The sequence below is a fragment of the Bos mutus genome, chromosome 18 (assembly GCF_027580195.1).
Source record: "Bos mutus isolate GX-2022 chromosome 18, NWIPB_WYAK_1.1, whole genome shotgun sequence".
In the NCBI taxonomy this organism is placed as follows: Eukaryota; Metazoa; Chordata; class Mammalia; order Artiodactyla; family Bovidae; genus Bos; species Bos mutus.
The window spans coordinates 5,144,639-5,171,710 of NC_091634.1; the positions used below are offsets into that span (position 1 = coordinate 5,144,639).

The 27,072-nt window shown below is 45.3% G+C and overlaps 2 protein-coding genes and 1 non-coding gene across 7 annotated transcripts; 1 reads left to right on the forward strand and 2 right to left on the reverse strand.

The window, feature by feature from the left end:
- Positions 1-808: 808 nt before the first annotated feature.
- Positions 809-14,899, forward strand: LOC102280613 (NACHT, LRR and PYD domains-containing protein 2). The gene is made up of 7 exons (XM_005906253.2): positions 809-2,406; positions 2,858-3,028; positions 6,538-6,708; positions 8,350-8,520; positions 9,187-9,357; positions 12,439-12,606; positions 14,388-14,899. The coding sequence occupies exons 1-7, from the start codon at positions 833-835 to the stop codon at positions 14,689-14,691; spliced, it is 2,730 nt and encodes a 909-aa protein (XP_005906315.2). The 5' UTR covers positions 809-832; the 3' UTR covers positions 14,692-14,899.
- On the reverse strand, positions 8,484-27,052 carry LOC102279773 (natural cytotoxicity triggering receptor 1). 5 transcript variants are annotated; one of them, XR_011467597.1, is made up of 11 exons: positions 26,911-27,052; positions 26,793-26,828; positions 26,332-26,616; positions 23,973-24,251; positions 23,651-23,704; positions 23,083-23,130; positions 20,624-22,599; positions 19,133-19,189; positions 18,777-18,872; positions 9,419-9,483; positions 8,484-8,560 (listed from the first exon to the last, which is right to left on the reverse strand). XR_011467597.1 is itself a non-coding variant. In XM_070387199.1 (7 exons), exons 1-7 carry the CDS (start codon positions 26,942-26,944, stop codon positions 22,463-22,465), a joined length of 873 nt encoding a protein of 290 aa, XP_070243300.1. In that variant the 5' UTR covers positions 26,945-27,052; the 3' UTR covers positions 19,584-22,462. The 5 variants fall into 5 exon arrangements, 2 of the variants coding, with proteins under 2 accessions (XP_070243300.1, XP_070243298.1); XR_011467596.1 differs by having other exon boundaries at positions 18,777-19,189; XR_011467595.1 differs by lacking the exons at positions 8,484-8,560; positions 9,419-9,483 and having other exon boundaries at positions 15,260-19,189.
- TRNAG-CCC (transfer RNA glycine (anticodon CCC)) lies at positions 8,967-9,039 on the reverse strand. The gene has a single exon. It is a non-coding gene; the product is annotated as a tRNA-Gly (tRNA).
- Positions 27,053-27,072: the final 20 nt, after the last annotated feature.

Genomic DNA, 27,072 nt, shown 5'->3' on the forward strand with positions numbered 1-27,072 from the left:
TTAAACTCCTGGATATAATCTTGGCTTCAACTCAAGCAACTGGGAGAACCTGGGTCTTTGTTTCCCTATGCCCATGATCCTGTAACTAATATTTATCATAATCACCTGGAAGGTTTGTTAAAAACAGTTTCCTGAGCCCATCTCCAGGGTTACTGATTTTATAGGCCTGGGATAGGGCCTAAGAGGAGAAGGGCATGGCAACCCACTCCAGTGTTCTTGCCTGGAGAATTACATGGACACAGCAGCCTGGTAGGCTATAGTCCATGGGGTCGCAAAGAGTTAGACACGACTGAGCGACTAAAACAACAACCATCATTCTGGGAACAGGGTCTCTATCATCAGAGATGTCTGCAAAGAACATGGGTGGAGGACAGTGGGAGAAACCAGCAGGACTTGGTGCTCAGAGTCTGCCCTGAGTCCCATCGTCTCTGCTGGCCCCCCAAACGATGCTTTACCAAACATTTGCTTTTCCATCTTCACCTGTATTTCCCTCCTCCCCTTTGAGTTCAAAGCTATTACCTTCAGCAGCCTCTTTTTGTTTAAGCTGAAGATAATTTTTAAGTGGAGGGTTTCAGCCATTTTGTTGAGTTAATTCAGTTTTCCTGGGTTCTCGTTCTTGTTATTAAAATGCTTTTTTTATTCTCTTGTTAATTCATCTGACGTCAATTTAATTCTTAGACCAGTCAGAAGAACCCAGGAGAGGGGAAGCCCATTTCTTCCTCCCTAATGCTGGTCCTTTACAGTATGAATGTTCCAGTTGAGTATAATCACTTTCACCTCAATGCTCTCCCCTTGCACACCAGTACAGGCGAAGAGGAGATACACAAACACGATGGAGAAATTCTCCGTCTGGAAGGATATACTGTGGTCAGGAGATGACGGTGGTTTCCACTACAACATTACCCAGAGAAGCCCCAAGCTGATAACATACCTGAACCCGCAGGCACCCACACAGTCCACCCCACTCACGATGGTGCTCTATGGTCCTGCTGGCGTCGGGAAAACCACACGGGCCAAGGAGCTGATGCTGGACTGGATGCAGGATGACCTGGCAGAGACCTCCAACTCTGCCTTCTACCTCAGCTGCAAGGGGCTCAACCACAGGCGGACGTGCACCTTTGCAGAGCTGATATCTGCCAACTGGCCACATGTGCAGGAGGACATACCAGCAATCCTGGCCCAGGCACAGAAAGTCCTGCTCATCCTCGATGGTTTTGATGAGCTGAAGGTCCCCTCGGGGGCGCTCATCCACGACATATGTGGCGACTGGAAGAAGCAGAAGCCGGTGCCCGTCCTCCTGGGGAGTTTACTGAAGAGAAAGATGCTACCCAAGGCCACCTTACTCATCACCACCCGACCGGGAGCCCTGAGGGAGCTGCGGCTCTTAACAGAACAGCCGCTCTTCATAGAGATGGAGGGCTTCTTGGAGGAGGACCGGAAGGCGTATTTCCTGAAACACTTTGAAGAGGAGAGTCAGGCCCTGCGAGCCTTCGACTTGATGAAGAACAACGCGGCTCTGTTCCAGCTGGGCTCGGCGCCCTCCGTGTGCTGGATGGTCTGCACCTGCCTGAGACAGCAGATGGAGAGGGGGGAGGACCCCGCCGCCACCTGCAGGACCACCACGGCCCTGTTCCTGCGCTTCCTCTGCAGCCGCTTCACCCCGCCGCATGGCGGCGGCCCCAGGCGGGGCCTCCAGGCTCCGCTCAAGCCCCTGTGCCTCTTGGCTGCTGAGGGCGTGTGGACGCAGAGCTCTGTGTTCGATGGGGAAGACCTCAGGCGACTTGGCGTGGACCCGTCTGCCCTCTGTCCTTTCCTGGACGGGAATATTCTCCAGAAGAGCGAAGACGGTGAGGCCTGCTACTCTTTCATCCATCTCAGCGTCCAGCAGTTTCTGGCCGCCATGTTCTATGTGTTGGAGCCAGAAGAGCAAGAGGAGGAAGGGCTGGGCGGCCGCCGGTGGCACACTGGGGATGTGGGCAAACTGCTGTCCAAGGAGGAAAGGCTGAAGAACCCCAGCCTGACTCACGTCGGGTACTTCCTGTTTGGCCTCTGCAACGAAAGAAGGGCCATGGAGCTGGAGACGACTTTCGGCTGTCTGGTATCAACGGAGATCAAGCGGGAGCTACTGAAATACACACTGATGCCCCATGGGAAGAAATCCTTCTCGGTGACGGACACGAAGGAGGTTCTGAGCTGTCTGTACGAGTCTCAGGAGGAGCAGCTCGTGAAAGATGCCATGGCCCATGTCAAGGAGATGTCCATTCACTTGATGAATACATCCGAAATGATGCAGTCTTCCTTCTGCCTTAAACATTGTGCCAACTTACAGAAGATCTCACTCCAGGTAGGAAAGAAGATATTCCTGGAGAATGATCCCGCATTGAAATCAGACCCTCAGAATGAAACGTAAGAACTCAGTTGTTGTTGTTGTTTTACTTTCCTAGTTCTCCCATCTTCAGCTTCACACTGTTTTAGGAAGAGGACAGAGTCTCCTATGACTCCTTCTGGGTTAGGGTCTGAGTTCTCACTGAAATTTCTTCCTGCCGTGTCACCATTAAAGCTGAGAAACACGATATTCAGATGAGGAATGGGGGCTTTGGAACCTTACTTTTAGTGTCATTGTTGACATGTGGGCTCGCATGTTCTAGACATCTCATATAATTTCCTCCCCTGCCAGTTCTTTTCAAAAATTTTGTTTTCATATATAGTCACCATGCCATCCATTACATCCCAGGGCTTTGTTATCTTACAACCAGATGTTTGTACCTTTTGAAGAGCTCACCAGTTTTTCCACCACCCCTGCCCTTTTGTTGATGGTTCTCTTTCATAGACTTTCCTGTCTGTGCTTTTCTCCTAGGTCACAGCATGACCATCATTCTCTCCAACTCTGGGCAGATCTCTGCTCTGTGTTCAGTTCAAATGAGAACCTGAACTTTCTGGATGTGAAGGAAAGCTTCCTGAGTCACTCCTCGGTGAGGATTCTTTGCGAGCAGATAACCCATGTCACCTGTCATCTCCAGAAAGTTGTGTAAGTGGCAGCTGATCCTGCAGTTCAGTTCAGTTCAGTCACGTCTGACTCTTTGCAACCCCATGGACTGCAGCACGCCAGGCCTCCCTGTCCATCACCAACTCCCAGAGTTTACTCAAACTCATGTCCATTGAGTCAGTGATGCCATCCAACCATCTCAGCCTCTGTTGTCCCCTTCTCCTGCCTTCAATCTTTCCCAGCACCAGGATCTCTTCCAATGAGTCAGGTCTTTGCATCAGGTGGCCTAAGTATGGGAGTTTCAGCTTCATCATCAGTCCTTCCAATGAATATTCAGGACTGATTTCCTTTAGGATGGATTGCAATGGGCATTTAAAATGTGAAAGCAGTATTGGAATGTCAAATCAGGCTCCATCCAGTCAGGTGGTCAGAATACAAAGAATTGGAATAGTTGCCTTAAAAAAAAAAAGATTTACTTATTTATGGCTATCATGGGTCTTTGTTGCTTCACAGGCTTTCTCTAGTTGTGCAGATCTGGGGCTTCTCATTGCAGTAGCTTCTCTTGTTGCAGAGCATGGGCTCTAGAGTGCAGGCTCAGGAGTTGTGGTGCGTGGGCTTAGTTGTCCCATGGCATGTGGAGTGTTCCTGGACCAGGGACCAAACCTGCGTCCCCTGCACTGGCAGGTGGATTCTTGACCACTGGACCACTGGAGAAGTCCTCCATGCAGCCTTTAATGGTCCATATGTTCAAGGAGTCTGTAACTTATTTGCTGACTTATAGTCCATAACTTACTGTAGCTTGAATGAAAACTGTGTATGGAAATGCAAATGACTACATGGGGATATGGTAGGAAGTGATTTATTTTTTTTCCAGAAAAAGTCAGGCATTGAGGAGGAGGAAAAGCTGTGTGTGGACTTAATGCTGAAAGAAATAAAGGACATAATACTGTCTGAGAGGAAGAAAATTCTCTCTATACTTCTGGCTGGTTGGAAAATGAAATTGATATGAGACAGATTAGGAAAAGAAAATCAAACATTTAATAGCATCTATACATGGGAGAGACCCAGAAAAACTGAGCAACTACCCCAGTGACTGAAATCTTCATGTTAACTACAACCTTCTGTTAAAGAGAATAAAGGATAATAAGGGTTGTGGTTTGGGACTTCAAAGGGGAGGAAGGCAAATCACTTGGAGATGGAAATCAAATGTTTGGTAGACGAAGGATCAGATCTGTATCTCCTGCATTGGCAGGTGGATTCTTTACCACTGAGCCACCAAAGGAAGCTTGGTTACAGGAACAGAACTATCTAAATTCTTCAGGAAGTTAGGGGAAAGATCAAAATGTCTTCCCAAGTGTTTTCAGTTCTTGTTTATTCTCAACTTGAAATAATCTTCACATCAAAGAGACATTTTGGGGTGACAAATTTTGTTCCCCTACAATAAAAAAAAAAGGATAGAGAGAGTTTCTCAGAAGATCAGCATAAGCAAAGAGCATCAAACCCTTTACCATCGAATTCCATCTTCCTTCTCATCATCATATACTGCTTCCCCTAGTGGTCTGTCCTTCTCTTCTTTCCACATATCACTCCATTGACTAATTCTACAAGTAAGTTCAGTTCAGTCACTCAGTCGTGTCTGACTCTCTGTGACCCCATGGACTGCAGCACTCCAGGCTTCCCTGTCCATCACCAACTCCTGGAGCTTGCTCAAACTCATGTCCATTGAGTCAGTGATGCCATCCAACCATCTTATCCTCTGCCATCCCCTTCTCTTTCTGCCTTCAATCTTTCCCAGCATCAGGGTCTTTTCCAAGGAGTCAGTGCCTCACATCAGGTGGCCAAAGTACAGGAGTTTCAGCTTTAACATCAGCCCTTCCAATAAATATTCAGGGTTGATTTCCTTTAGGATTGACTGGTTTGATCTCCTTGCAGTCCAAGGGACTCAAGAGTTGTCTCCAGCACCACAGTTCAAAAGTATCAGTTCTTCAACATTCAGCTTTCTTTATAGTCCAACTCTCACATCCATACCTGACTACTGGAAAAAATCATAACTTTGACTAGATGGACCTTTGTTGGCAAAGTAATGTCTCTGCTTTTTAATATGCTGTCTAGGTTGGTCATAGGTTTTCTTCCAAGAAGCAAGCGTCTTTTAACTTCATGGCTGCCATCACCATCTGCAGTGATTTTGGAGCCCAAGAAAATAAAGTCTGTCACTGTTTCCATTGTTTCCCCATCTATTTGCCATGAAGTGATGGGACCAGATGCCATGATTTTCATTTTCTGAATGTTGAGTTTTAAGCCAACTTTTTCACTCTCCTCTTTCACTTTCATCAAGAGGCTCTTTAGTTCTTCTTTGCTTTCTGCCATAAGGGTGGTGTCATCTGCATATCTGAGGTTATTGATATTTCTACCGGCAATCTTGATTGCAGCTTGTTCTTCATCCAGCCTGGCATTTTGTGTGATGTACTCTGCATATAAGTTAAATAAGCAGGGTGACAATATACAGCCTTGATGTACTCCTTTCCCAATTTGGAACCAGTTTGTTGTTTTATGTCCAGTTTTAACTGTTGCTTCTTGACCTGTATACAGATTTCTCAGGAGACAGGTCAGGTGGTCTGGTATTCCCATCTCTTTCAGAATTTTCCACAGTTTGTTGTGATCTACACAGTCAAAGTCTTTGGCTTAATCAGTAAGGCAGAAGTAGATGTTTTTTTCTGGTATTCTCTTTGCTTTTTTGATGATCCAATGGATGTTGGTAATTTGATCTCTGATTCCTCTGCCTTTTCTAAATCCAGCTTGAACATCTGGAAGTTCATGGTTCACGTACTGTTGAAGCCTGGCTTGGAGAATTTTGAGCATTATTTTGCTAGCATGTGAGATGAGTGTAATTGTGCAGTAGTTTGAGCATTCTTTGGCATTGCCTTTCGTTGGGTTTGGAATGAAAACTGACCTTTTCCAGTCCTGTGGCCACTGCTGAGTTTTCCAGATTTGCTGGCATATTGAGTGCAGCACTTTCACAGCATCATCTTTTAGGATTTGAAATAGCTCAACTGGAATTCCATCACCTCCACTAGCTTTGTTCATAGTGATGCTCCCTAAGGCCTACTTGACTTCTCATTCTAGGATGTCTGGCTCTAGGTGAATGATCACATCATCATGGTTATCTGGGTCATAAAGATCTTTTTTTGTATAGTTCTTCTGTGTATTCTTGCCACCTCTTCTTAATATCTTCTGCTTCTGTTAGGTCCATACCATTTCTATCCTTTATTGACCCCATCTTTGCATGAAATGTCTCCCTATCCCAATCTTGACTTGTGACTTATCCTTGTACTTTGTGTTCCCAGCACCATCCATCTACAACACACAAAACAGAACCCCTTCTTTTTATATTCCCTATCCCCAGGTCAGGAAGATTCCCTTAGAGAAGGGAATGGCTACCTACTCCAGTATTCTTGCCTGTAGAACCCCATAGACAAAGGAGTCTGGCAAGGTAGAGTCCATGGGATTGCAGGAGTCGGACACAACTGAGTGACTAACACTTTCACTTTCAGGATTAAAAATGTCTCTCCTGCCAGTGCTTACCGGGACTTCTGTCTGGCTTTCATTGGTAAGAAGACTCTGACACACCTGGTTCTGGAAGGCAGTGTCCGTGGTGATAAGATCCTGCTGCTGCTGTTGTGTGAGATCCTGAAACATCCTAGATGCAATCTTCAGTATCTGAGGTAGATCTCATGTCATTGCTGTCCTCAGCATAAGGATGCTGTGAGTTCTGAACAAAACAGCAGATTGCTATGCTGATCGGGCACCATGCTAAACAGGGGAGCATATTCCCAGATATTAATAGAATATTGATGGTATGTCAGCCAATAATCTTCCCCCAGCCAGCTAGTCTTCTGGACTGACTAGTAAGCCCTGAATGCAAAGAAACACTCAGAATTTCATTAAATTAGAAAAAAAATCTATTACTCTGTTCAGTTCAGTTGCTCAGTTGTGTCCAGCTCTTTGTGACTCCATGGACTGCAGCATGCCAGGCTTCCCTGTCCATCACCAACTCCAGGAGCTTATTCAAACTCATGTCCATTGAGTTGGTGATACCATCCAACCATCTAATCCTCTGTTGTCCCCTTCTCCTCCTGCCCTCAATAAATGATGTTTCTAAGTGGATTACCAAATCTTCAAAATGACAAATGGCTGGTACACAGTCTCCTAGTTTTGCTCATTGACTTGAGACACTTTACATTTTGCCTTGTATTCAAATTATTTAAGTTAACTTACAGTGTCCTTTTTATAGGTTAAACTTTGAGGGAGGAAAGGCACTGGTTTTTAAGAGCTCCAGGTTTACTTATGACATATATTCTAGTAGGCAGAGTATGGATTGATTATATTCTTTATTTGATTGACCTAAAAGGTATCCTCTCTCCCCAAAGTACAGATGAAAGAAAAAAAGAATATTAAAAAGTTCAACTAACTTGTGAACTTGAGCAAACTCTGGGAGATAGTGAAGGACAGGGAAACCTGGTGTGCTGCAGTTCCTGAAGTCTGAAAGAGTCAGGCATGACTTACCGACTGAGCAATAACAACAAAAACTTGTAAATATTGCGAATGTAGTAAGGGGCAGAGCCATGATTCAAACAAGCTTGTCCTAAAGTCCTGTATTCTGATCTGTATCTACAAGAGCAGCTGAGCTTCAGACCCCATGTGATGGATTAATGGATTGCCCCGATGTTCTCTAAAATAGCTGTATCATATTCATTTTGATCCACAGAAGTTTCCAATTATTCTGGCAACACAAACTTCAAACTTTGGACCCAGCTGCCTAAGTATTCAATTGTTCCTCCTTGTTTTAGTTAGCATATTCCCTAATAACTTCTGAAGTTGAAGTTTGAGTATCAGGCATCAACTTTTTTCTATTAGAATCATGTTTAAATTTAAGTGGAAGGTGAGAATATATGGATATGTGTCATTGATTCATTTTGTCATACAATAGACTAATATAACATCATAGAGGCCACTATATTCTAATAAAGATTGATTAAAAAATATTAAGTGGAATTAGGACAGACTTAGTTCAAGAAAAATGATGATGTAAAAGGTGGGGTTTGAGAAAATAGCAGACCACGTTGGCAAAACTTCACACAGAATTGTATCATGGAGTTTCTCTCTTCTTAGCGATGAGGCTGTGTGCTGACCCAATGGGCATGGAGATACTTGAGGAAATAAAGGAGCTCTGTTTCAGGCCAGGGTTTGACACGTGTTGGAGTAGAATGAGATGAGAGTCAGAGGTAGAGTCTTCAGGGAAGGATAATAAGCTGACAGGGTCTCTGCCCTCCCAGAAGAATGACTTGCCCCCATTTATCCCACAGGTTGGGGTCTTGTTCTGACACCACTCAGCAGTGGGCTGACTTCTCCTCGGCGCTCAAAGTCAACCAGTCCCTGAAATGCCTGGATCTCACGGCCAGTGAGTTCCTGGATGAGGGTGTCAAATTGCTGTGTTTGACTCTGAGACACCCGAAGTGCGTCCTGCAGAAATTGTCGTAAGTCCCTCTTTTCCCAGGGAGCATCTTCATCTTAGGTCTGGAGTCACATAGAGAAGAGCAGTGGTAAGACCAGACTTACAGGGCAAATCTTATGGGACTTCTTACTGGGGGAGAGCCCTGATTCCCTTTTTTGGTCCCAGGTGGGTGATGCATGCTTAAAAAAAGTGTGTGTGTGTGTGTGCACACAGTTATGTCTGATTCTTTGCAACCAATGGACTATAGCCGACCAGACTCCTCTGTCCATGGGTGTTTCCTGGCAAAAATACTGGGGTGGGTTGCCATGCCCTCCTCCAGGGCATCTTCCAAGGGATAAAATCCACATCTCCTGCATTGGCAAGTGGATTCTTTACCACTGAGCCACCAGGGAAGCCCACATTTAAAAAATATTATTAATTAACTAGGCTGTGCTAGGTCTTAGTTGCTTACAGCGTGTGGAATCTTAGTTTCCTGACCAGGGATCGAACCCGGGCCCCTAGCATTGGGAGTGCAGAGTCTTAACCACTGGACCACCAGGGAAGTTTGCCTGCCTTTCTCTCATTCCTGGTCCTTCGGGCTTTGATCACTAGCATAGGATAGAGCAGGTGGGGACTCTCAAGAAGGGCTGTCAGCTGAGAAGTTTGAACTTTGGAAATGTCTTACCACGTATGTGGTGCTTTTTCACAGGTTGGAGAACTGTCAGCTTACACAAGCCTGTTGTAAGGAGCTGTCTTCTGCTTTGATTGTCAACCAGAGGTTGACCCACCTGTGCTTGGCCAAGAATGACCTTGGGGATGGCGGGGTGAAGATTCTGTGCGAGGGCTTGCGTTACCCTGAATGTCAGCTGCAGACTTTGGTGTAAGTCCCTGCTGGCTTCTGTGTGTGTGTGTGTCTGTGTGTTGTATGTATACATACACACCTGGATTCACGTAGGACAGACCCTGGAGCACTTGATAATTCCTCTTGAATGAAAGCAGCAAGATCCTGGTGGAAATTAGGAAAAGAACAGGTAGAAACAGATGCTAATGCCTGCATGTTTTTAAAGAGTAAGGTTGACCTGCCAGCCTCTTTCTCCTGAGAATTCAACATAAGCAGTTAATTCTCAGGCCTGATGTTCTGTGTATATTCTGAAAATTCGCATGAAATCTGCCAGTAATTAGGAGTGGATTGAGTTACACAGTAGGGTTTAAGACTGGAAAGCAGAATCAGAAATTCAGTTTATAGTGACAGAGAGAGAAAAGGAAAATGTCATTTCTCCCTCAATAGTGTTCATTAGAAGAATATAAAACTTCCTGTATGATGTCACACAGATTGCTGTTTTTTTTTAATTTTTAAGACTTCATCATTTTCATTTTTAAAAATGTATTATCATTTTCATTGTGATTACTAATTTTATTGTAAGACTGCTTAACATGACATCTAGCCTCCTAGATTTTTACTTTTAAACTTTATTCTATATTGGAATATAGCCAACTAACAATGTTGTGATAGTTTTTTTCAAAACTTTTTATTTCATATTGGGGGTTATAGCCAATTAACAATGCTGTGATAGTTTCAGGTGAACAGTGAAGGGACTCAGCCATACATACACATGTATCCATTCTCCCAAACTGCTCTCCCATCTAGGCTGCTGCACGACACTGAGCAGAGTTCCCTGTGCTGTACAGTAGGTCCTTGCTGGTTGTCTGTCTTAAATATTGCAGCACTTACATTAGACTTTCCTGTTCTAAAGGCAGAGTTGATTTAGGTGTCTAATCAACAAAAAATGTCTGATACTTAGTACTTACTGTGCATCAGGTATTCTACTAAATTTTACAAGAATTAAAAAAAATCCTTACAAGCACATGCCATCAGTTCAGTTCAGTTCAGTCGCTCAGTCGTGTCCGACTCTTTGCGACCCCATGAATCGCAGCACGCCAGGCCTCCCTGTCCATCACCAACTCCCGGAGTTCACCCAGACTCACATCCATCGAGTCAGTGATGCCATCCAGCCATCTCATCCTCTGTCGTCCCCTTCTCCTCCTGCCCCCAATCCGTCCCAGCATCAGAGTCTTTTCCAATGAGTCAACTCTTCGCATGAGGTTGCCAAAGTACTGGAGTTTCAGCTTTAGCATCATTCCTTCCAAAGAAATCCCAGGGCTGATCTCCTTCAGAATTGACTGGTTGGATCTCCTTGTAGTCCAGGGGACTCTCAAGAGTCTTTTCCAACACCACAGTTCAAAAGCATCAGTTCTTCGGCGCTCAGCCTTCTTCACAGTCCAACTTTCACATCCATACGTGACCACAGGAAAAACCATAGCCTTGACTAGATGAACCTTTGTTGGCAAACTAATGTCTCTGCTTTTGAATATGCTATCTAGGTTGGTTATAACTTTGCTTCCAAGGAGTAAGCGTCTTTTAATTTCATGGCTGCAGTCACCATCTGCAGTGATTTTGGAGCCCCCCAAAATTAAGTCTGACACTGTTTCCACTGTTTCCCCATCTATTTCCCATGAAGTGATGGGACCGGATGCCATGATCTTCGTTTTCTGAATGTTCAGCTTTAAGCCAACTTTTTCACTCTCCACTTTCACTTTGCTCAAGAGGCTTTTTAGTTCCTCTTCACTTTCTGCCATAAGGGTGGTGTCATCTGCGTATCTGAGGTTATTGATATTTCTCCCGGCAATCTTGATTCCAGCTTGTGTTTCTTCCAGTCCAGCGTTTCTCATGATGTACTCTGCATATAAGTTAAATAAGCAGGGTGACAATATACAGCCTTGATGTACTCCTTTTCCTATTTGGAACCATTCTGTTGTTCCATGTCCAGTTCTAACTGTTGCTTCCTGACCTGCATATAGATATAGTTACCTTTATTTCAGTTGTGCTAATATTAGCTAATTAGAAAACCAAAGTTTAGTCACTGAGTTTGCCCATGGTCACATCTTTGTACATCGAGTTGTCAACGATCATTATCTTAAAAACATAAAGGCATTGTTTGACCAAACCTTCATTTTGTAGGCTGTCAAAACTTGGAATTTTAGATTTTGCTTTGGCTCCTCTCCCCAAGCTCCCCAGGTTCAAGTATGAGTTTTTTAGGGTCTCACACAGTACAGAGCATGGCATCTTTTGGTCCAGTTACCATCCACCTGCTCATTGTCTTGTCACTTCAGACTCTGTTGCTATTATGCCATGCTTGGGGCACAAGGTATTCAGGGGAGATCTGTCTAGTTGTATCATGGGAACACCTTTCTCTGTGGTCAGGAGGATTTGTAGGCATCTAAGCTTCTTGGTGAGTCTACAATGTTTTAATGAGAAACACAGCCTCTCAAAGTCAGGAATGTGAAGATTTTGGTGTACCGAGTTATGCTGGGACAAATACAGGGCTTGAAATAAAACACGAGACAAGGAGCATGGAATCCCAAAGACCTGATTGTGCAGGAAAGAAAGGAGGCTTCACATTCTGTCTCAGATCTTCTGAACCCAGATCCCTTCACCTGCATGACATGCTGTCATGGAAGGAAAACCTGTATCTCGGGTGTGTGTCTTTTTCTCCAAAATGAAAGGGGGCAGATGAAGGCCAGCTGAACGCTCTACCACCTAGGCAGGGTGGAAACACTCATCATTCCATGCGTGTTTTTTTTTTTAATGCATTAATTTGGCTGCATCATGGAGCGCAGGCTCCGTAGTTGCAGTGTGGGGTGGGAGGGCTAGTTGCTCCACAGCATGTGGAATCTTAGTTCCCCCGACCAGGGATCGAGCCTGTGTCCCCTGCATTGCAAGACAGATTCTTCTTGGGCCATCAGGGAAGTCCTTCCATTTGCATGTCTTTACGTACAAGCTTACCCGAGAGCATGTGACTAGACATAGAAAATAAGTATTAATAGCTGGACGTAACTGCCACATCACAGGGTGTATGTCACAGAGGGATAATCGAATTTCTTCATACAACTGTCTTGGCAGACTGCGTCATTGCAACATAAACAGACATGGCTGCAAGTACATCTCAAAGCTTCTCCAGGGAGACTCCAGCCTCACCAGCCTGGACCTGGGTTTCAACCCCATAGCCACCGGACTGTGTTTTCTCTATGAAGCTTTGAAGAAACCAAATTGTAACCTGAAATGTCTAGGGTAAGTTGTTTTCTTCATTTTAAAGATGTTTGAAAATATTTTTGGTTTTTCTTTTTTGCCAGCAGTGAACAACTGAAATTTTGTCTTTTCATGGCATTATGGCTCGTTTTCTTTCTTTTTTTAAATTATTGGAGTATAGTTGATTTACAATGTTGTGCTAATGTCTACTCTACAGCAAAGTGAATCAGTTACACATATATCCCCTCTTTTTTAGTTATCTTTTCCCATATAGGTTATTACAGAGTATTGAGTAGAGTTCCCTGTGCTATATCCAGTAGGCCCTTATTATCTATTTTATATATAGTAGTGTGTCTGTATCAATACCAAGCTCCCAATTTAAACCCCTGCAGCCTTCTTCCCCTCTGGTAACCATAATTTATTTTCAATATCTGTGGCTCAACTTCTGTTTTGCATAGGCCCTTTGGTATTATTTCTTTGGATTCCACATATAAGCATTATCATATGATATGTCTTTCTCTGACTTGCCTCAGTCAGTGTGTCATAGAGATTATGCCATTGTCTCTGAACTAGTCTGCGGGTTTTGATTCTTGATTTCCTGATGTTGGGTCTCAACCCATCACCCTGAGATGTCTTTTAGCTTGTAAGCCAGGCCACAGCACGTGTGTTTCAAGACACAAAATTTCCTTGGGTCACTGTGGATAAAAATCTGAAGGTTTTTTTGTGTTGGCTTTTTTTCACTTGGGTTTTTTCATAATAGCTTTCAGAAAAACCCAAATAAACTCTTTTGGCCTACCCAACATAATAGCCTACAAAAGTCTATGTGCTCAGTTCCTAAGTTGTGTCTGAATCTTAGTGACCCCATGGACTGTAGCCCACCAGGCTCAGACTCTGTCCATGGGACTTCCTAGTCAAGAATGCTGGAGTGGGTTGCCATTGCCTTCTCCAACAAGAGTCTATGGGATCCTATAATTAGTTATGAGCCACTCTTTCTTTTTTTAAATTGTTTATTGAATACTTTAAAACTTTTATTTTTAATTTGAGGATAATTGCTTTACAATATCATGTTTGTTTCTGCTATATATGAACATGAATTGGCCATAGGTATATGTATGTTGCCTCTCTCTTGAACCTCCCTCCCACCTGCTAGCCCATCCCACCCCTCTAGGTTATCACAGGGCACTGGATTTGAGCTCCCTGTGTCATATTGTATATTCTCACCGGCTGTGTAATTTTACATACTGTAATATACGTTTCAATGCTGCTACTCTCCATTCGTCCCATTCTCTCCTTCCTCCACTGTGTCCACAAGTCTGTTCTTTGTCTGCATCTCCATTGCTGCCCTGCAAACAGGTTCATGAGTACCACATTTCCAGATTCCGTATATATCGATGTGTTAATATACGATATTTGTCTTTCTCTTTCTGACTTACTTCACTCTGTGTAATAGTGGGCCATTCTTTCTGCTGCCCTGTGAACTTGGCATCTCAGCTATCCTGACTTCCACCTGCTCAGTTATCATCATGGTTCACTCTGTATTCTACTTCTTTTTTCTCATATCGTCTTTCCAATGTGGAATTCATGGACTACCACCAATCTACCTAACCCTCCTCTGTTTTAATAATCCTATTTATTTTATTCTAATACCGTTATCCCGTCTTCAAGACAACATGACCTGATGTGGCTAAAATAAGCTCCACGAAGAGAATAACGTTCATGTCTTCCCTACTAGGTCCCCAGGGAGTAAGGGTGTGCCTGGCCACCCAGTAGGTTCTCCATTAAGAACACACTTACATGAGTGGCTTTCTCTACTTCCTCTACAGGCTCTGGGGCTGCTCCATCACCCCTTTCAGTTGTCAGCATCTCGCCTCCGCTCTAGTCAGCAGCCAGAGCCTGGAAACACTGGACTTGGGCCAGAACGCCTGGGGACAGAGTGGCATCGTGGTGCTTCTTAAGGCTTTAAAACAGAACCATGGCTCCTTAAAGACGCTTAGGTTGAAGATGGACAAATCTACCGTGGAAATCCAGAGGCTGTTGAAGGATGTGAAGGAGAAAAATCCCAGACTGACCATCGAATGCAATGATGCCAGAACAACCAGATCCTCATGTTGTGACTTCTTTTCCTGAACACGCTGAGATATTTCTCTTACGTGTCCCCAAAGGGGGTGACCCGATATCTCTAAGACATCTTGTTCATGAAGGCCAGAATGCCACATGTCAATCACTGGATCAGAATGTAGAACTAAACACTGGGTTTTCACTCTCTGGTTTCTGGGAATATCCACACAAGTCACATACCCACTTGATGTTAAAATGTTCTCTCTCACAAGGATAATAAAAGGCAAAGCACTTTGTTTGATGCTGTATTTATTCACACACCCAACAGCTTATTTAGAGTAAACTTCATTTCTGGCATACTTAGTCTAGGAAAAAATATTACAAAGTTCAGAGATGATTATGTGCGTTCCTTCTGTTTTTCTTCCCTATGCATGTGTGCTCAGTCGTGTCTGCTCTTTATGACCCCATGGACCTTAGCCCACCAGGCTCCTTTGTCCATGGGATATCCCAGGCAAGAATTCTGGAGTGGGTTGCCATTTCCTCCTCCAGGAAATCTTCCCCACCCAGGGATCAAACCTGCATCTCCTGCATTGGCAGGTGGATTCTTTACCACTGAGCCACCAGGGAAGCCCCCATAGTAACTTTAAGACTTTTGGATACCAGTATTTAGTGGGACATGTCTAGGTAAGGATTTCAAGGGAATAGATGATGGAAGAATTGAGTATGGATAGGAGTGCTCAGGTTATTTGAGGCAAGGCTGATTGAGTCCAAATTCAGCTGCCTTCTTGAGTACAAAGCTCACAGGTAGGATTTACATTTTTATTTTTTAATTATTTTTTATTTATTTTAATTGGAGTAAGCCAGAAAGAAAAACACCAATACAGTATACTAACGCATATATGTGGAATTTAGAAGGATTTACATTAAAAAAAATATATACAAACATAATCAAGGGAAGTTGTGTTGGACACTGTCTGGGTCACACCCTCTGCTGGGTATTTTAAATACATTATGATGGACACTTTGTGGCACTTCATCCCCCTCCCAGCTATCTTGTCATTTTTATCTATTTATAAATAAGGAAACAGTAAGAGGACTCGATGACCCTATATGGCATGGCCTCTGAGAAGCAGGCTGAGTTTTGAAAACAAAGTTCTTACAAATTGGAAAGCCTGTGGCTTGTCTTATAGCTCACTTTGTGCAGAAAATTTTAAAAAGTCTTATGGAGTTTAGGACATTGAAGATTAGTGGTTCTCACTAGGGGACCCAGGGATACTGGGCAATGTTTGTAGGTATTTTTTGTTGTTGTTACAACGAGGGGGCGCTCCTGACATTTAGTGGGTAGATATCTCACCATGCACGGAACAGCCCCACCACAACAAAAAACTACCCTCTCCCCCGAGAATTTCAATAGTGCTGAGGTTGAGAGAGCCTACAGTCTAGCCATTCATTGCTATAGAATAAGACAGTGGTCCTCAACTAAGCCTGATTTTGCCATGCCCCCACCCCAATCCGGCAAGGTCTGGAGACTTAAAACATTGTGGGGCAATGCACATCACATCAACATTACCATTTTCATCATCTTAAAGTACACAGTTGAGTGGCATTCTGCCGGGGTCCAGCCCCGGCTGATCCAGGGTATTCGAAGGAGAGATGGCATAGGCGACCTATATATTTAAATATTTATCAAAGATATAAAGATTAATAGGATGAGGATAGCTCAGTAGGAAAATTCAGTGAAGAAAAGAGGCTGAAATAAGGATAGCTCAGTGAGGAAATTCAGTGGAGAAAAGAGGCTGAATAATTCAGCCAGAAGGTGAGAGAAAGAACGACATGGGGAGACCAAGTTTCAGTGAACAAGGCCCGCACTTTATTTTCCAAAGTAGTTTTTATACCTTAAGTTATGCATAGAGGATAATGGGGGAAGGGGTAGAGTCATGCAGTAAGCCAGGCTTTCTTCCTGCAAACTTATCATATGCAAAAGCTTAGGTGATTTGCATCATCTTCTGGCCTGGAGGCCTGTTAACATTTTAAGACCCTTTCTTCAGAAAACTTATTTTTCTCTAAAGGTGACTGGTCAGGAGCCACCCTCCAAAAGCATTAGATAAAGTTGCATTTCTACAGAGCAAAGGTGTGGTGGGCTATAACAAGAAAAAGAATTAACTCAAGGGTCCCAGGTTACAAACATTAAAGCTACTACTTACACCAATTATATTAATCAATACACTGCCAGGGACACAGCAGGTAAGGGATATGGAAACTTAGCAGCAAACATTGGCCCAACAAGTGAAAATCCCTTCACCAATACAATTTCTATTCAATCTTTTAACTGCTCAAAGGAATCTGTATTTAGACAGTTTAGAACATCTCATGCCTCTCACAGTTGGGAGGCTCTGAGCAATCACATGTGGCCGGAAAAACCTATTCAGGCAGGCTAGAGGACTTCCAAAGGAGTTTGTAGGTTGAAACACTGTCACACCCAGGAATTTTTAACTGGAGCTGTAAGCTAACCCTTTTTTCAGAGAGAGGTAGTGGGGGACAGCCCCCCGTTAAGTCAGAGGTGTAGGTGAAAGCACAAAGTAGAAAGTAGGCAGACTCTGGTTTTGGGGGTAGATGCTCGAGAATTTCCAGGGAGACTCCTGAGGCTTGATCCTGCCTTTGCATATGCCAAGCCTCCTTCCTCAAGACCTTTGCCAGGGGCGGAGCTCGCTCCCCGCAGCATTCAGGGTGTTCACACCATTGTGACCATCACCACCATCTAGTTCCAGAATGTCTCAGTTCAGTTCAGTTGCTCAGTTGTGTCTGACTCTTTGCAAACCCATGGACTGCAGCACACCAGGCCTTCCTGTCCATCACCAACTCCCGGAGTTTACTCAAATTCATGTCCGTTGAGTTGGTGATGCCTTCCAACCATCTCATCCTCTGTCATCTCCTTCTCCTTCTGCCTTCAATCTTTCCCAACCTCAGGGTCTTTTCAAATGAGTCAGTTCTTTGCATCAGGTGGCTAAAGGATTGGAGTTTCAGCTTCAGCATCAGTCCTTCCAATGAACACTCAGGAATGATTTCCTTTAGAATGGACTGGTTGGATCTCCTTGCTGTCCAAGGGACTCTCAAGAGACTTCAACACCACAGTTCAAAAGCATCAATTTTTTGGCGCTCAGCTTTCTTTATAGTCCAACTCTCACATCCATACATGACTACTGGAAAAACCATAGCCTTGACGTCTACATCTCCCCAAAAGGAAACCCTATACTGATTCATCTACTTTGTCTCTACGAATTTGACTACTCTGGATTTTGGTGGGAGGTCACAACTGGCTCTGCTTTGAGCTTCTCTTGGGCACAGACCAAGGGTGCTGTGAAACCTTCTACAGCACACACCACAGCCCCACAGCAGTCATCACCCAGAGGTTGAAAACCCCACAGCAGATGGAGAGCGAGCGTTGTCTTCAGGATGTCGCACCTCCCACGGGTCCCCGGTTGGGTAGAGATCTAGGTGGGGGCGTGACTCTTCCTTTCACAGGCGTTAAAAACCTCAGCCTCATGGTATTACATGGGCTTCCCCCTCTCCATCTGGTTCCTCTCCTGGACCCCTCCCCCTCAGCCTCAGTCCCATTGTAGCTCAGCTCTGCTGGGGCCAGAGGACCGGGATGGTTCCAGAATCATGTCTCCTCCTCTCACCCTCCTGCTGAGCCTTAGTGAGTCCCAGAGAGAAGGTGGGGGCCCCTTGATGCCTCGAAGTGGAGGCAAATTCTTGACTTTGGGGTTCACCTCACCAGGGCTCTCTTCCAGGGCTCTGTGTATGAGCCAGGAGATCCAGGTTTGGGAAGGCGAGTCCCTCCTCTGAAGTTATAATTATTTAACTCTCGTTTTGCACAAGGTGATGACAAACGGCAAATCTGGGGTTCAAAAGTCGCTTCTGGGTCCTTCTCTGGTGGTGTTAAGCATGTTAAGAAACTGCCCTCCAATGCAGGGGATGTGGGTTTGACCCTTGGTTGGGGGACTGAGATCCCCATGCCACAGGGCAACTAAGCCTGCACACCCTAGAGCCCGTGCTCCACACCTGGAGATGCCTGCGAGCCATAACAAAGAGCCCCTGTGCCACAGTGAAGACCCAGTGCAACCAGAATGAAAAATAAAGACCCCTGGGCTCACCTTTCAGTCGGGTTTCCCCTGGCTCGCTCTGTCCCAGTCATGCAGGGTGTCCTGTCACTCCTCTGCCTTGAGCCCTGCACCTCTGGTGGTTTCTGCCTGGGGGGTGAGGGTCCGGGAGGCGCTTCAGTATTTCACGTGGCCATCCTTCTCAGCACAGTCAACACATTCTCACCTAGCTGACCACCGGATCTCATGGAGGTCCCTCCCCCATCACAGCCACGTTCTTCCATCACCCCTATTTATATCCTTCCAAGCCAGGGGTTCTTAACCGGGTAGTTCCTCAGTTTGTCCTCAGGGGGACATTTGGCAATGTTCATGGAGACTTCTCCCATGTGGCATGGTGATAAAGAACCTACCTGCCAATGCAGGAGATGCAGGAGATACAGGTTCGATCCCTGGGTTAAGAAGATCCCCTGGGGAGAAGGAAATGGCAACTAACTCCAGTATTTTTGCCAGAAAATCCCATGGAAGGAGGAGCCTGGTGTGCTCCAGTCGATGGGGTCACAAAGAGTTGGCCACGACTGAGCACACATGCACACTCGACTCAGCTCATGGAGGTTTTCTGGTTGTAATAGGTTAGGTGGGTGGTGGTCTGGGTAGATAGTGGATAGAGGCCAGGGGTGCTGCTCAACACCAAGCTCAGGACAGTCCCTGCTATGGGCTAAATTATGTCCCCCTCGAATATACATATTGAGGCCCTAACTCCCCCCCCCACTTCCCCATCCCCACCCCTACCCACACCAATGTGACTGTAATCAGAAGAGAAACAGATTTTGGCATCTGATTGTAGAGAAATCAAAACCGTGGTGTTAAATGAAGTCAACCCAGACTTGTGTCCAGAGAAACACTAAGTCCGCCATAGAACCTCAAAACTCTGGCCATGGAGAGCCCCCCAAACCCAGTGGTGTAGGGAGAGTCCGAGTGAGTAGGAGGAGGGGTCAGAGAAAGCCAGTGAGGTGATTTTTTCAAGGAGGAAGTGGTCATATATAATTAACAGAAGAGCAAAGATAAGGGCTGAGAGGTGTCCACTGAGAGTTCCAGGAAATTTATTAGGTTACAAAAACAGCTTCAGAGGAAGTGAGGGGTGAGAACCAGTTTCTAGTGGTTGAGGACTGAGCCTGAAGGGGTAGAGTATAGCCTTGCCCAGGTGGGTGATGTGTCAGGGCGATCAGTCACCCCATCTACAGACCAGGAAGAGTGGAAGGGGGTGGACCTTCTCCGAAAGATCATATCCATGCTCTGAAGATTTTGTTCCTGTTCCTGACTCAGGGTGAGAGAACTCTGGTACTGATGGTGATGTAATACTGTGGAGCGCTGATAAATTCCTAGAATGAGGACTTCCCTGGTTAAGGCATCACCTTCTAAAGCTGGGGGTGTAGGTTCGGTCCCGGGTCAGGGAGCTAACATCCCACATGCCTTGAGGCCAAAAAATAAAAAACATAAGACAGAAGCAATATGGTAACAAATTCAATAAAGACTTAAAAGTGGTCCACATTAAAATTAAAAAAAAAAATCTGTAGAATGATATCATGAGCTTATGCATTACTGAGAAGGAGTTATCAACCCCTCCTTTTGGCCAATGGAAGGTGAAAACAGAAAGGACATAGTTTGCCTCAGGAACACAGATGTTCATGGAGCTCAAATTCCGTCCTTTCTCCCTGCTTCCTGATTCTGCAGTGCACCTGTTGTATGAGATGGGATGAAGAAAGTAGACAGGAAAGGCAGACCGGAGATCCTGTCTTATTGTTGTAATTGGGAAAATGGAAGAAACTGGGGGTAAACAAAGAAGGAAGAGAGGCTGAGCTGAGGGAGGAGAATGAGATGCCCTCTCAGTCTTCAAAGCTCACCTTTCCTGATCTCCATGAGACCAGCATCAACCGGCAGAAACGGATCTCCAAGCACATGGGCGCCTTGAGAAGTGAAGATGGGTTACACTGGTCCTGGGCTGGAGTGATGAATGTGCCCCCTTAAAAATATAGATTTTGTTGGGATTGTTCAGTCACTACGTCGTCTGTAAATCTGTGGCCCCATGGACTGTAGCATGCCAGGCTACTCTGTCCTCCACTATCTCCTGGAGTTTGCTCAAATTCATGTCCACTGAGTCAGTGATGCCATCCAACCATCTCATTCTCTGCTTATCCTTTTGCCTTCAATCTTTCCCAGCATCAGGGTCTTTTGCAATGAGTCGGCTTTTGCATCAGGTTGCCAAAGTATTGGAGCTTCAGCTTCAGCCTTAGTCCTTCCAATGAATATTTGGGATTGATTTCCTTTAGGATTGATTGGTTTGATCCTAAAGTCCTTGCTGTCCAAGGGATTCTCAAGCATCTTCTCCAAAACCACAATTAGAAAGCATCAGTTCTTCAGTGCTCAGCCTTCTTTATGGTCCAACATAAAGATATATTTAGTAAAAATGAGAAAGAAAGGAATCTTCCCATTTTTTTTATAATAAGGATGGACCTTGACAGCATTATGCTAAGTGAAATAGATCAGAGAAAGACAAATACTGTGTGATATCACTTAAAGTTGGAATCTAAAAACAAAGCCAAGCTTGTAGAAACAGAGAGCAGAATGGTGGTTACTAAAGACTGGTGGGTGGAGGAAATGGAGAGATGACATTTAAGGGAACAAACTAGTAGACAAGTAAGTTCTGGAGCCCTAATGATCAGTATGGTAATGATACACCACAGTGTCACATGATAATCATAAAACTTGCTAACAGACCAGATCTTAATTATTCCAAGCACAAAAAAGAAATGTTGATAATGTGATGTGAGAGAGGTGTTGGCTAACACTATAATGGCAATTGTTTCACAATAGATTAATGTATCAGATCAACAGATTAAATGCCTTAAACCTACAGAGAGTTCTATGTCAAAAATATTTCAATTAAAAATTTAAAAGCACTTTTAGTTTGGGATGACAAAGGTTCTCTGAAGTCTGTGGATGTTGCCCCAAATGTATCCTTTTCATATCACACCTGTCATGGTTCATCTACAATAGCAATGGGTGGGACTTCGCTACTGGGTTGTTACCTCTTTAGCTCTTAATCCTATTGATAAATATGCATTTTCTGTACTGGTGGTTAAATATTTTGAATGTCTCTCATCTGCAGAGACAGCAAAGAATAAAGAGGGATAAATAGCCAGGATGTGGAAGCAACCTAGATGTCTGTCGACAGATGAATGGATAAAGAAGTTTTGGTACATATATACAAAGGAATACTACTCAGCCATAAAAAGGAATGAATTTGAGTCAGTTCTAATGAGATGGATGAACCTAGAGCCTGTTATACAGAGAAATAAGTCAGAAAAAGACAAATTTCATATAGTAAAGCATATATATGGAATCTAGAAAAAATGGTACTGGTGAGCCTATTTGCAGGGCAGGAATAGAGATGCAGACACAATGGACATGTGAACACAGCAGGGGAAGGAGAGGGTGGGACGAACTGAGAGAGCAGCACCGAAATGTGACTACCATGTGTATAAGAGATCCCCAGTCGTAATTTGCTGTATGATGCAAGGAGCTCAATATGGTGCTCTGTGACTACCTAGAGGAGTGGGAGGTGGGAGGGAGGTTCAAAAAGGAGGGGACTTATGTATACCTATGGCTGATTCATGTTGATGTATGGCAGAAACTATCACAACATTGTAAAGCAATTATCTTTCAGTTAAAATTAGATAAATTTATAAAAAGAAGTAAGGATAAAGACAAAAGGAAGAAGGAAATATTCCCGTGGCCGTGATGTTAAAGCTGTTTTCAGGAAAGATGGGGGTGGTTGAAAATTTGGCTTGCAGGAAGGAAGCACAAGAGTCCTTTGAACCTGGAAGAGACAACAGGCTTGGTCTGCAGGAGAAATGTGCCGTCTTCATCTTCCTCCTGTCCAACTGCACGCAGTCCTCCCTTAGTTCTCTGCAGCAACTCCCTTCCTCCATGGGTTCCACACGGAGCTCCCACAGCCCAAGATTGGGGCCACTTTCAGCTCCACCTGCAGCTGCTGGGTCTCTTGATCATGTTTCCAGGGCTCTCTGTGCTCGGAGCCTTCTCCTGCACCCCCGATGTGAAGCCCTATGGGCTCTCTCTTGAGACTTTCTCCTGTGAAGCCAGTCTTCAAGCAGGAACCCCATGAGGGCCACTAGGACCAGGACAGCCAGGCCAAGCCGGATGAGATTCTGGATCATGTGATTCCAGAGGAGATGGTCTGGGTCAGAAGAACAGAGCGATTGCTCATGGGGAGCTACCAAGACCACCTCACCCCATCTCTCTCCCCTTTACTAAGGGCCCACAGCCCCTGCTGCCAGCTTACCTTTCTGCGATTGGGTCCCTGTGGTTAACTCGTAGGAGTCCCAGTAGTCTGCAGAGAGTAAAGAAAGTGAGGAAAAGAGATGGTGTGAGGGACTTCCCTGGTGGTCCAGTGACTAAGATTCCATGCTCCCAGTGCAGGGGGCCTGACTTTGATCCCTGGTAGGGGAACCAGATCCTGTTTGTCCCAACTAAGAGTTCCCTGATGCTTGGAAAGGTTGAGGGCAGAAAGAGAAGGGGACGCCAGAGGATGAGATGGCTGGATGGCTTCACCGACTCCATGGACACAAATCTGAGCAAATCTGGGAGATGGTGAAGGACAGGGAAGCCTGGCGCACTGCAGTCCATGGGGTTGCAGTCAGGTTGGACCTGACTAAGTGACTGAACAGCAACGACTTTGACTATAGGTTACGAGTGCCATCCAAGCAAGGTCTTCGTCTGGTTGGCTGACAGAAATGCAGTTCATGGCTTGCTCTGTGCACTCAAGGGATATTGTGAACGAATGCCAGCTTTTTAGTGTGGTTGGGAGGCTTTGAGTCCTTCCCCTGAGTTTAGAAGTATCTGTTACTCACCAGAAGAGGTGTGCTCAGTGGGTGCGAAGGTGGTGTCCCCGGCATCTCCTGGCACTGGAGACAAGGAGAAGATCAAGGGGTCTGGTCTTCCCACCTATTCCCTCCCCCATCCCCAATCCTCCATCCTCCATCTCTGTGGCAATGGTCCTCATGCTCTCGCTAGCTCCTGGACCTCTGGGAATCGATGTGGATGAGAGCATTGGTGCAAAGCACCTTCTCTGCATCGCCCCACCTGCCTCTCTGCTGCCATCCTCATCGCTGTTTGGTGGTCACTTAGAGATCCAGAAAGGACATGGGGCAAAATTGAGGGGGAGGTCCTCACCTTTGACCAGGAGCTTCACAGGCTTGCTGGGGAAAGACCATGCATGGTTGTTGTAGGAGCCAAAGCATCTGTATGTCCCTCCATGTGCTGGGGTCACAGGGCCCAGGTGGAACTCTGCCCGCAGGTTCCCGTATCTGAGCTGGGGGCGGCTGGATCGTCCCTTCTTGAGCAGGAAGAACGTGCTTGTAGCTGTTGCCAGCTGGCAATGGAAGGTCACATTCTCTCCTGAGGTCACCTCAGACCTGGGTTCGACTGAGAGCGTGGGTGTATCATACAGTCCTGTGAGAGAAGGTGGCAAGTAGGTTAAGAGTATCTTTTTCATTTTTTTTTTGGCCACGTGCCACATGGGATCAGAGTTCTCCCACCAGGGATCGAACCCAAAACCTTTCCACTTGAAGGGTGGAGTCTTCACCAATGGATCACCAGGGAAATCCCAGTACAGAGCATTTGTATCCTGCTTGCTGCATCTCCTAGCGTCCCTCTAGTCCTTAGGGCCAGGATATCACTGCTTGGAATCTTGGTCTCTTCTTCTATTTCCTAGATTTGTCTTGGTCATGGACACACCCTCCCTGAATTCTCCCTTCAAGACTGAGACAGTCCCTCCACCAGCTGCCAAGAGAGTTAAGAGGAATCTCTTTCTGGGAATTTTCCTACATCAATGGTCCTCAGCATTTGGTCCTTGGGACCAGCAATGTCAGCATCTTGGGGAAGCTTGTTAGAAATGCAAATTTCCAGGCTCTATCCCCGAACTATTGCATCAGAAACTTGGGGGAGGGGCAGCCACCTGTGTTTTAAAATCTTTTTGGCGGGACTTCCCTGGTGGTCCAGTGGTTGAGACTCTGCCTTCCAGTGCAGGAGGGTGCAGGTTCTATTCCTGGCGGGGGAGCTAAATCCCACATGCCTCGTGGTGGCCAAAAATCCAAAACATAAATCCCAAAGCAGTATTTTAACACATTCAGAGAAGACTTTAAAAATGGTCCACATTAAAAAAAAATCTTTAAAACCTCATTGCTACTTTTAGTTGTAGTAAAATATACATAAATTTACCACCTTAACTATTTTTAATTGTATAATCCCATGATATTAAGTACATCCACATTGTTGTACAATTGTCATCCCTGTTAATCCCCAGAATGCTTTTCATCTTGCAAAACTGAAACTCTATATGTTAAACATTAACTTTTCATTTCCCCTTTCCCCAGACCCTGGCAACCACCATTCTACTTTATGCCTTTGAATTTGACTATTTTAAGTACCCCATTTAAGTGGAATGTACACTTATTGATCCTTTGATGGTGGGCTTATTTCACTCAATATAACATCCTCAAGTTACCAAGTGTCAGGATTTCCTTCCTTTTTAAGGCTGAATAATGTTCAGTTGTATGAATAGACCACATTTTCTTCATCCATTCATTCACTGGCAGGCAAACTTGTTTCTACCTTTGTCTGTTGTGAATATTGCTTACATGAATGTGGGTTTACTAAAGTCATCTGCGCTTCTGCAAGTCCAGAGGTGACTCTGATATTGACTTAAACTTGAGACCCACATCCCTCAATGGAAGGGAACCACCTGACCCAAGATTACCTGGCCACCTCAATCCTAATTACCTTGCTTTTTCCATACTGCCATTTCACCCTCACATGCTGTGTAGCTGATTTGAATTTCCTGACTTTGACTCATAGTCTGTCTTCTGCTAGAACCCAAGAACCACAAAAGCAAGACTATTTGTCTGGAATCTCCCTAGGAGTGGTTCTCATCCAATCCCTGCCTGATAGGAACACAGAGCTTCTAGCCTCAAGACTACGCTGAAAGGCCAGCCAGGTCCAGAGTTCCACATTTGTTCAGTTGAAGTCTCTGTACTTAAATTTTTTATTTTTTAAAAAATTTTGGCCATACCACATGGCATGCAGGATCTTGGTCCCCTGTCCAGGGATTGAACTCTCATCGCATGCATTGGAAACATGGAATCTTAACCACTGGACTGACCACCAGGGAAGTCCCTGAGGTCTCCCTTGGAGTTGCACTGCTGTTCAACTGCCCTTTCTGTGAGCAGTGAGGGCCTGTGCCCCTCACTTATCACAGGTGCTGTTTTTAAGGACACTCCATGGTGATTCCCTCTGGGCACAAACATCCATCTTAGAGTCTCTTTTCTGAAGAACTAAAGACCAATCTGCTTCTAGGACATAGAGACAATTCTCTAAAGAATCCCATAGGCATTAACCAACCCCCTGCATTGCCCCCGAGACAAACTAATATCTGAGCAAGGCTTGGGAGAGATGGAGGGAGACGAGCAAGTGAGGACTTTCTGGAGGACTCAGGTTGATGAGATGACCTATAGCTGCACCACGGGACAGTTACCTGTTACCACCAGCTCCAGAGGGTCGCTGAGCTCTGACCAGAGCTCCCCACTTCGGTAGGAGCACCTGTATTGCCCTGCGGTGTGAGAGGTCATGGCTGGGATGGGGAACTTCACCCAGTTCATCACTGGGGATGACTTCGGTCTCTTCAAGGCAGAAAGGCCCCCCTCAAAATGCAGTTGGTATTCCATGGCCTCGCCAGCTCCCCGACACCCGATGGTAGCCGATCTTCCCTTTGGGATCATGAAACTCGGTCTGACCCAGATGGCAGGTTTCGAGAGCATCTCTGGAAGGGAATCAGAGGCGGGAGTTCCCAAGAAAGCCCCCTTTCCAGCCTACCATCCACCCAACTGCTGGCCGTGAGCCTTCCTAGCCAGTCAGAGTCCCTGGCCTTTCCTCTAGCTGTTCTCAAGCAGATACAGTGGCTGAACCTAACTTGGGGGCTTTGAAGGAAGGACTTACGCTTCTGGGTGCTGCTCCTCTGGCTCAGACCCAGCCCTGGAAGACAGGAATGATGAGATATTTTGCCCTATCCATGCTAGACCCCTCAATTCCAGCTTTCTTCCACGCGAGAACTCACCAAGGACAAGAAAGACAGCAAGTGTGGAAGGCATCGCTCAGATTCTCCCTGGTAAATGTGGACAGCTGGGTGGAGATGGAGCCCCGAGGGCCAGGGGGATGCTCAGGATGTGGTGAGTGAAGCTCGGGAGCAGTCGCCCAGAGGCTTTCACACCGACTTGTT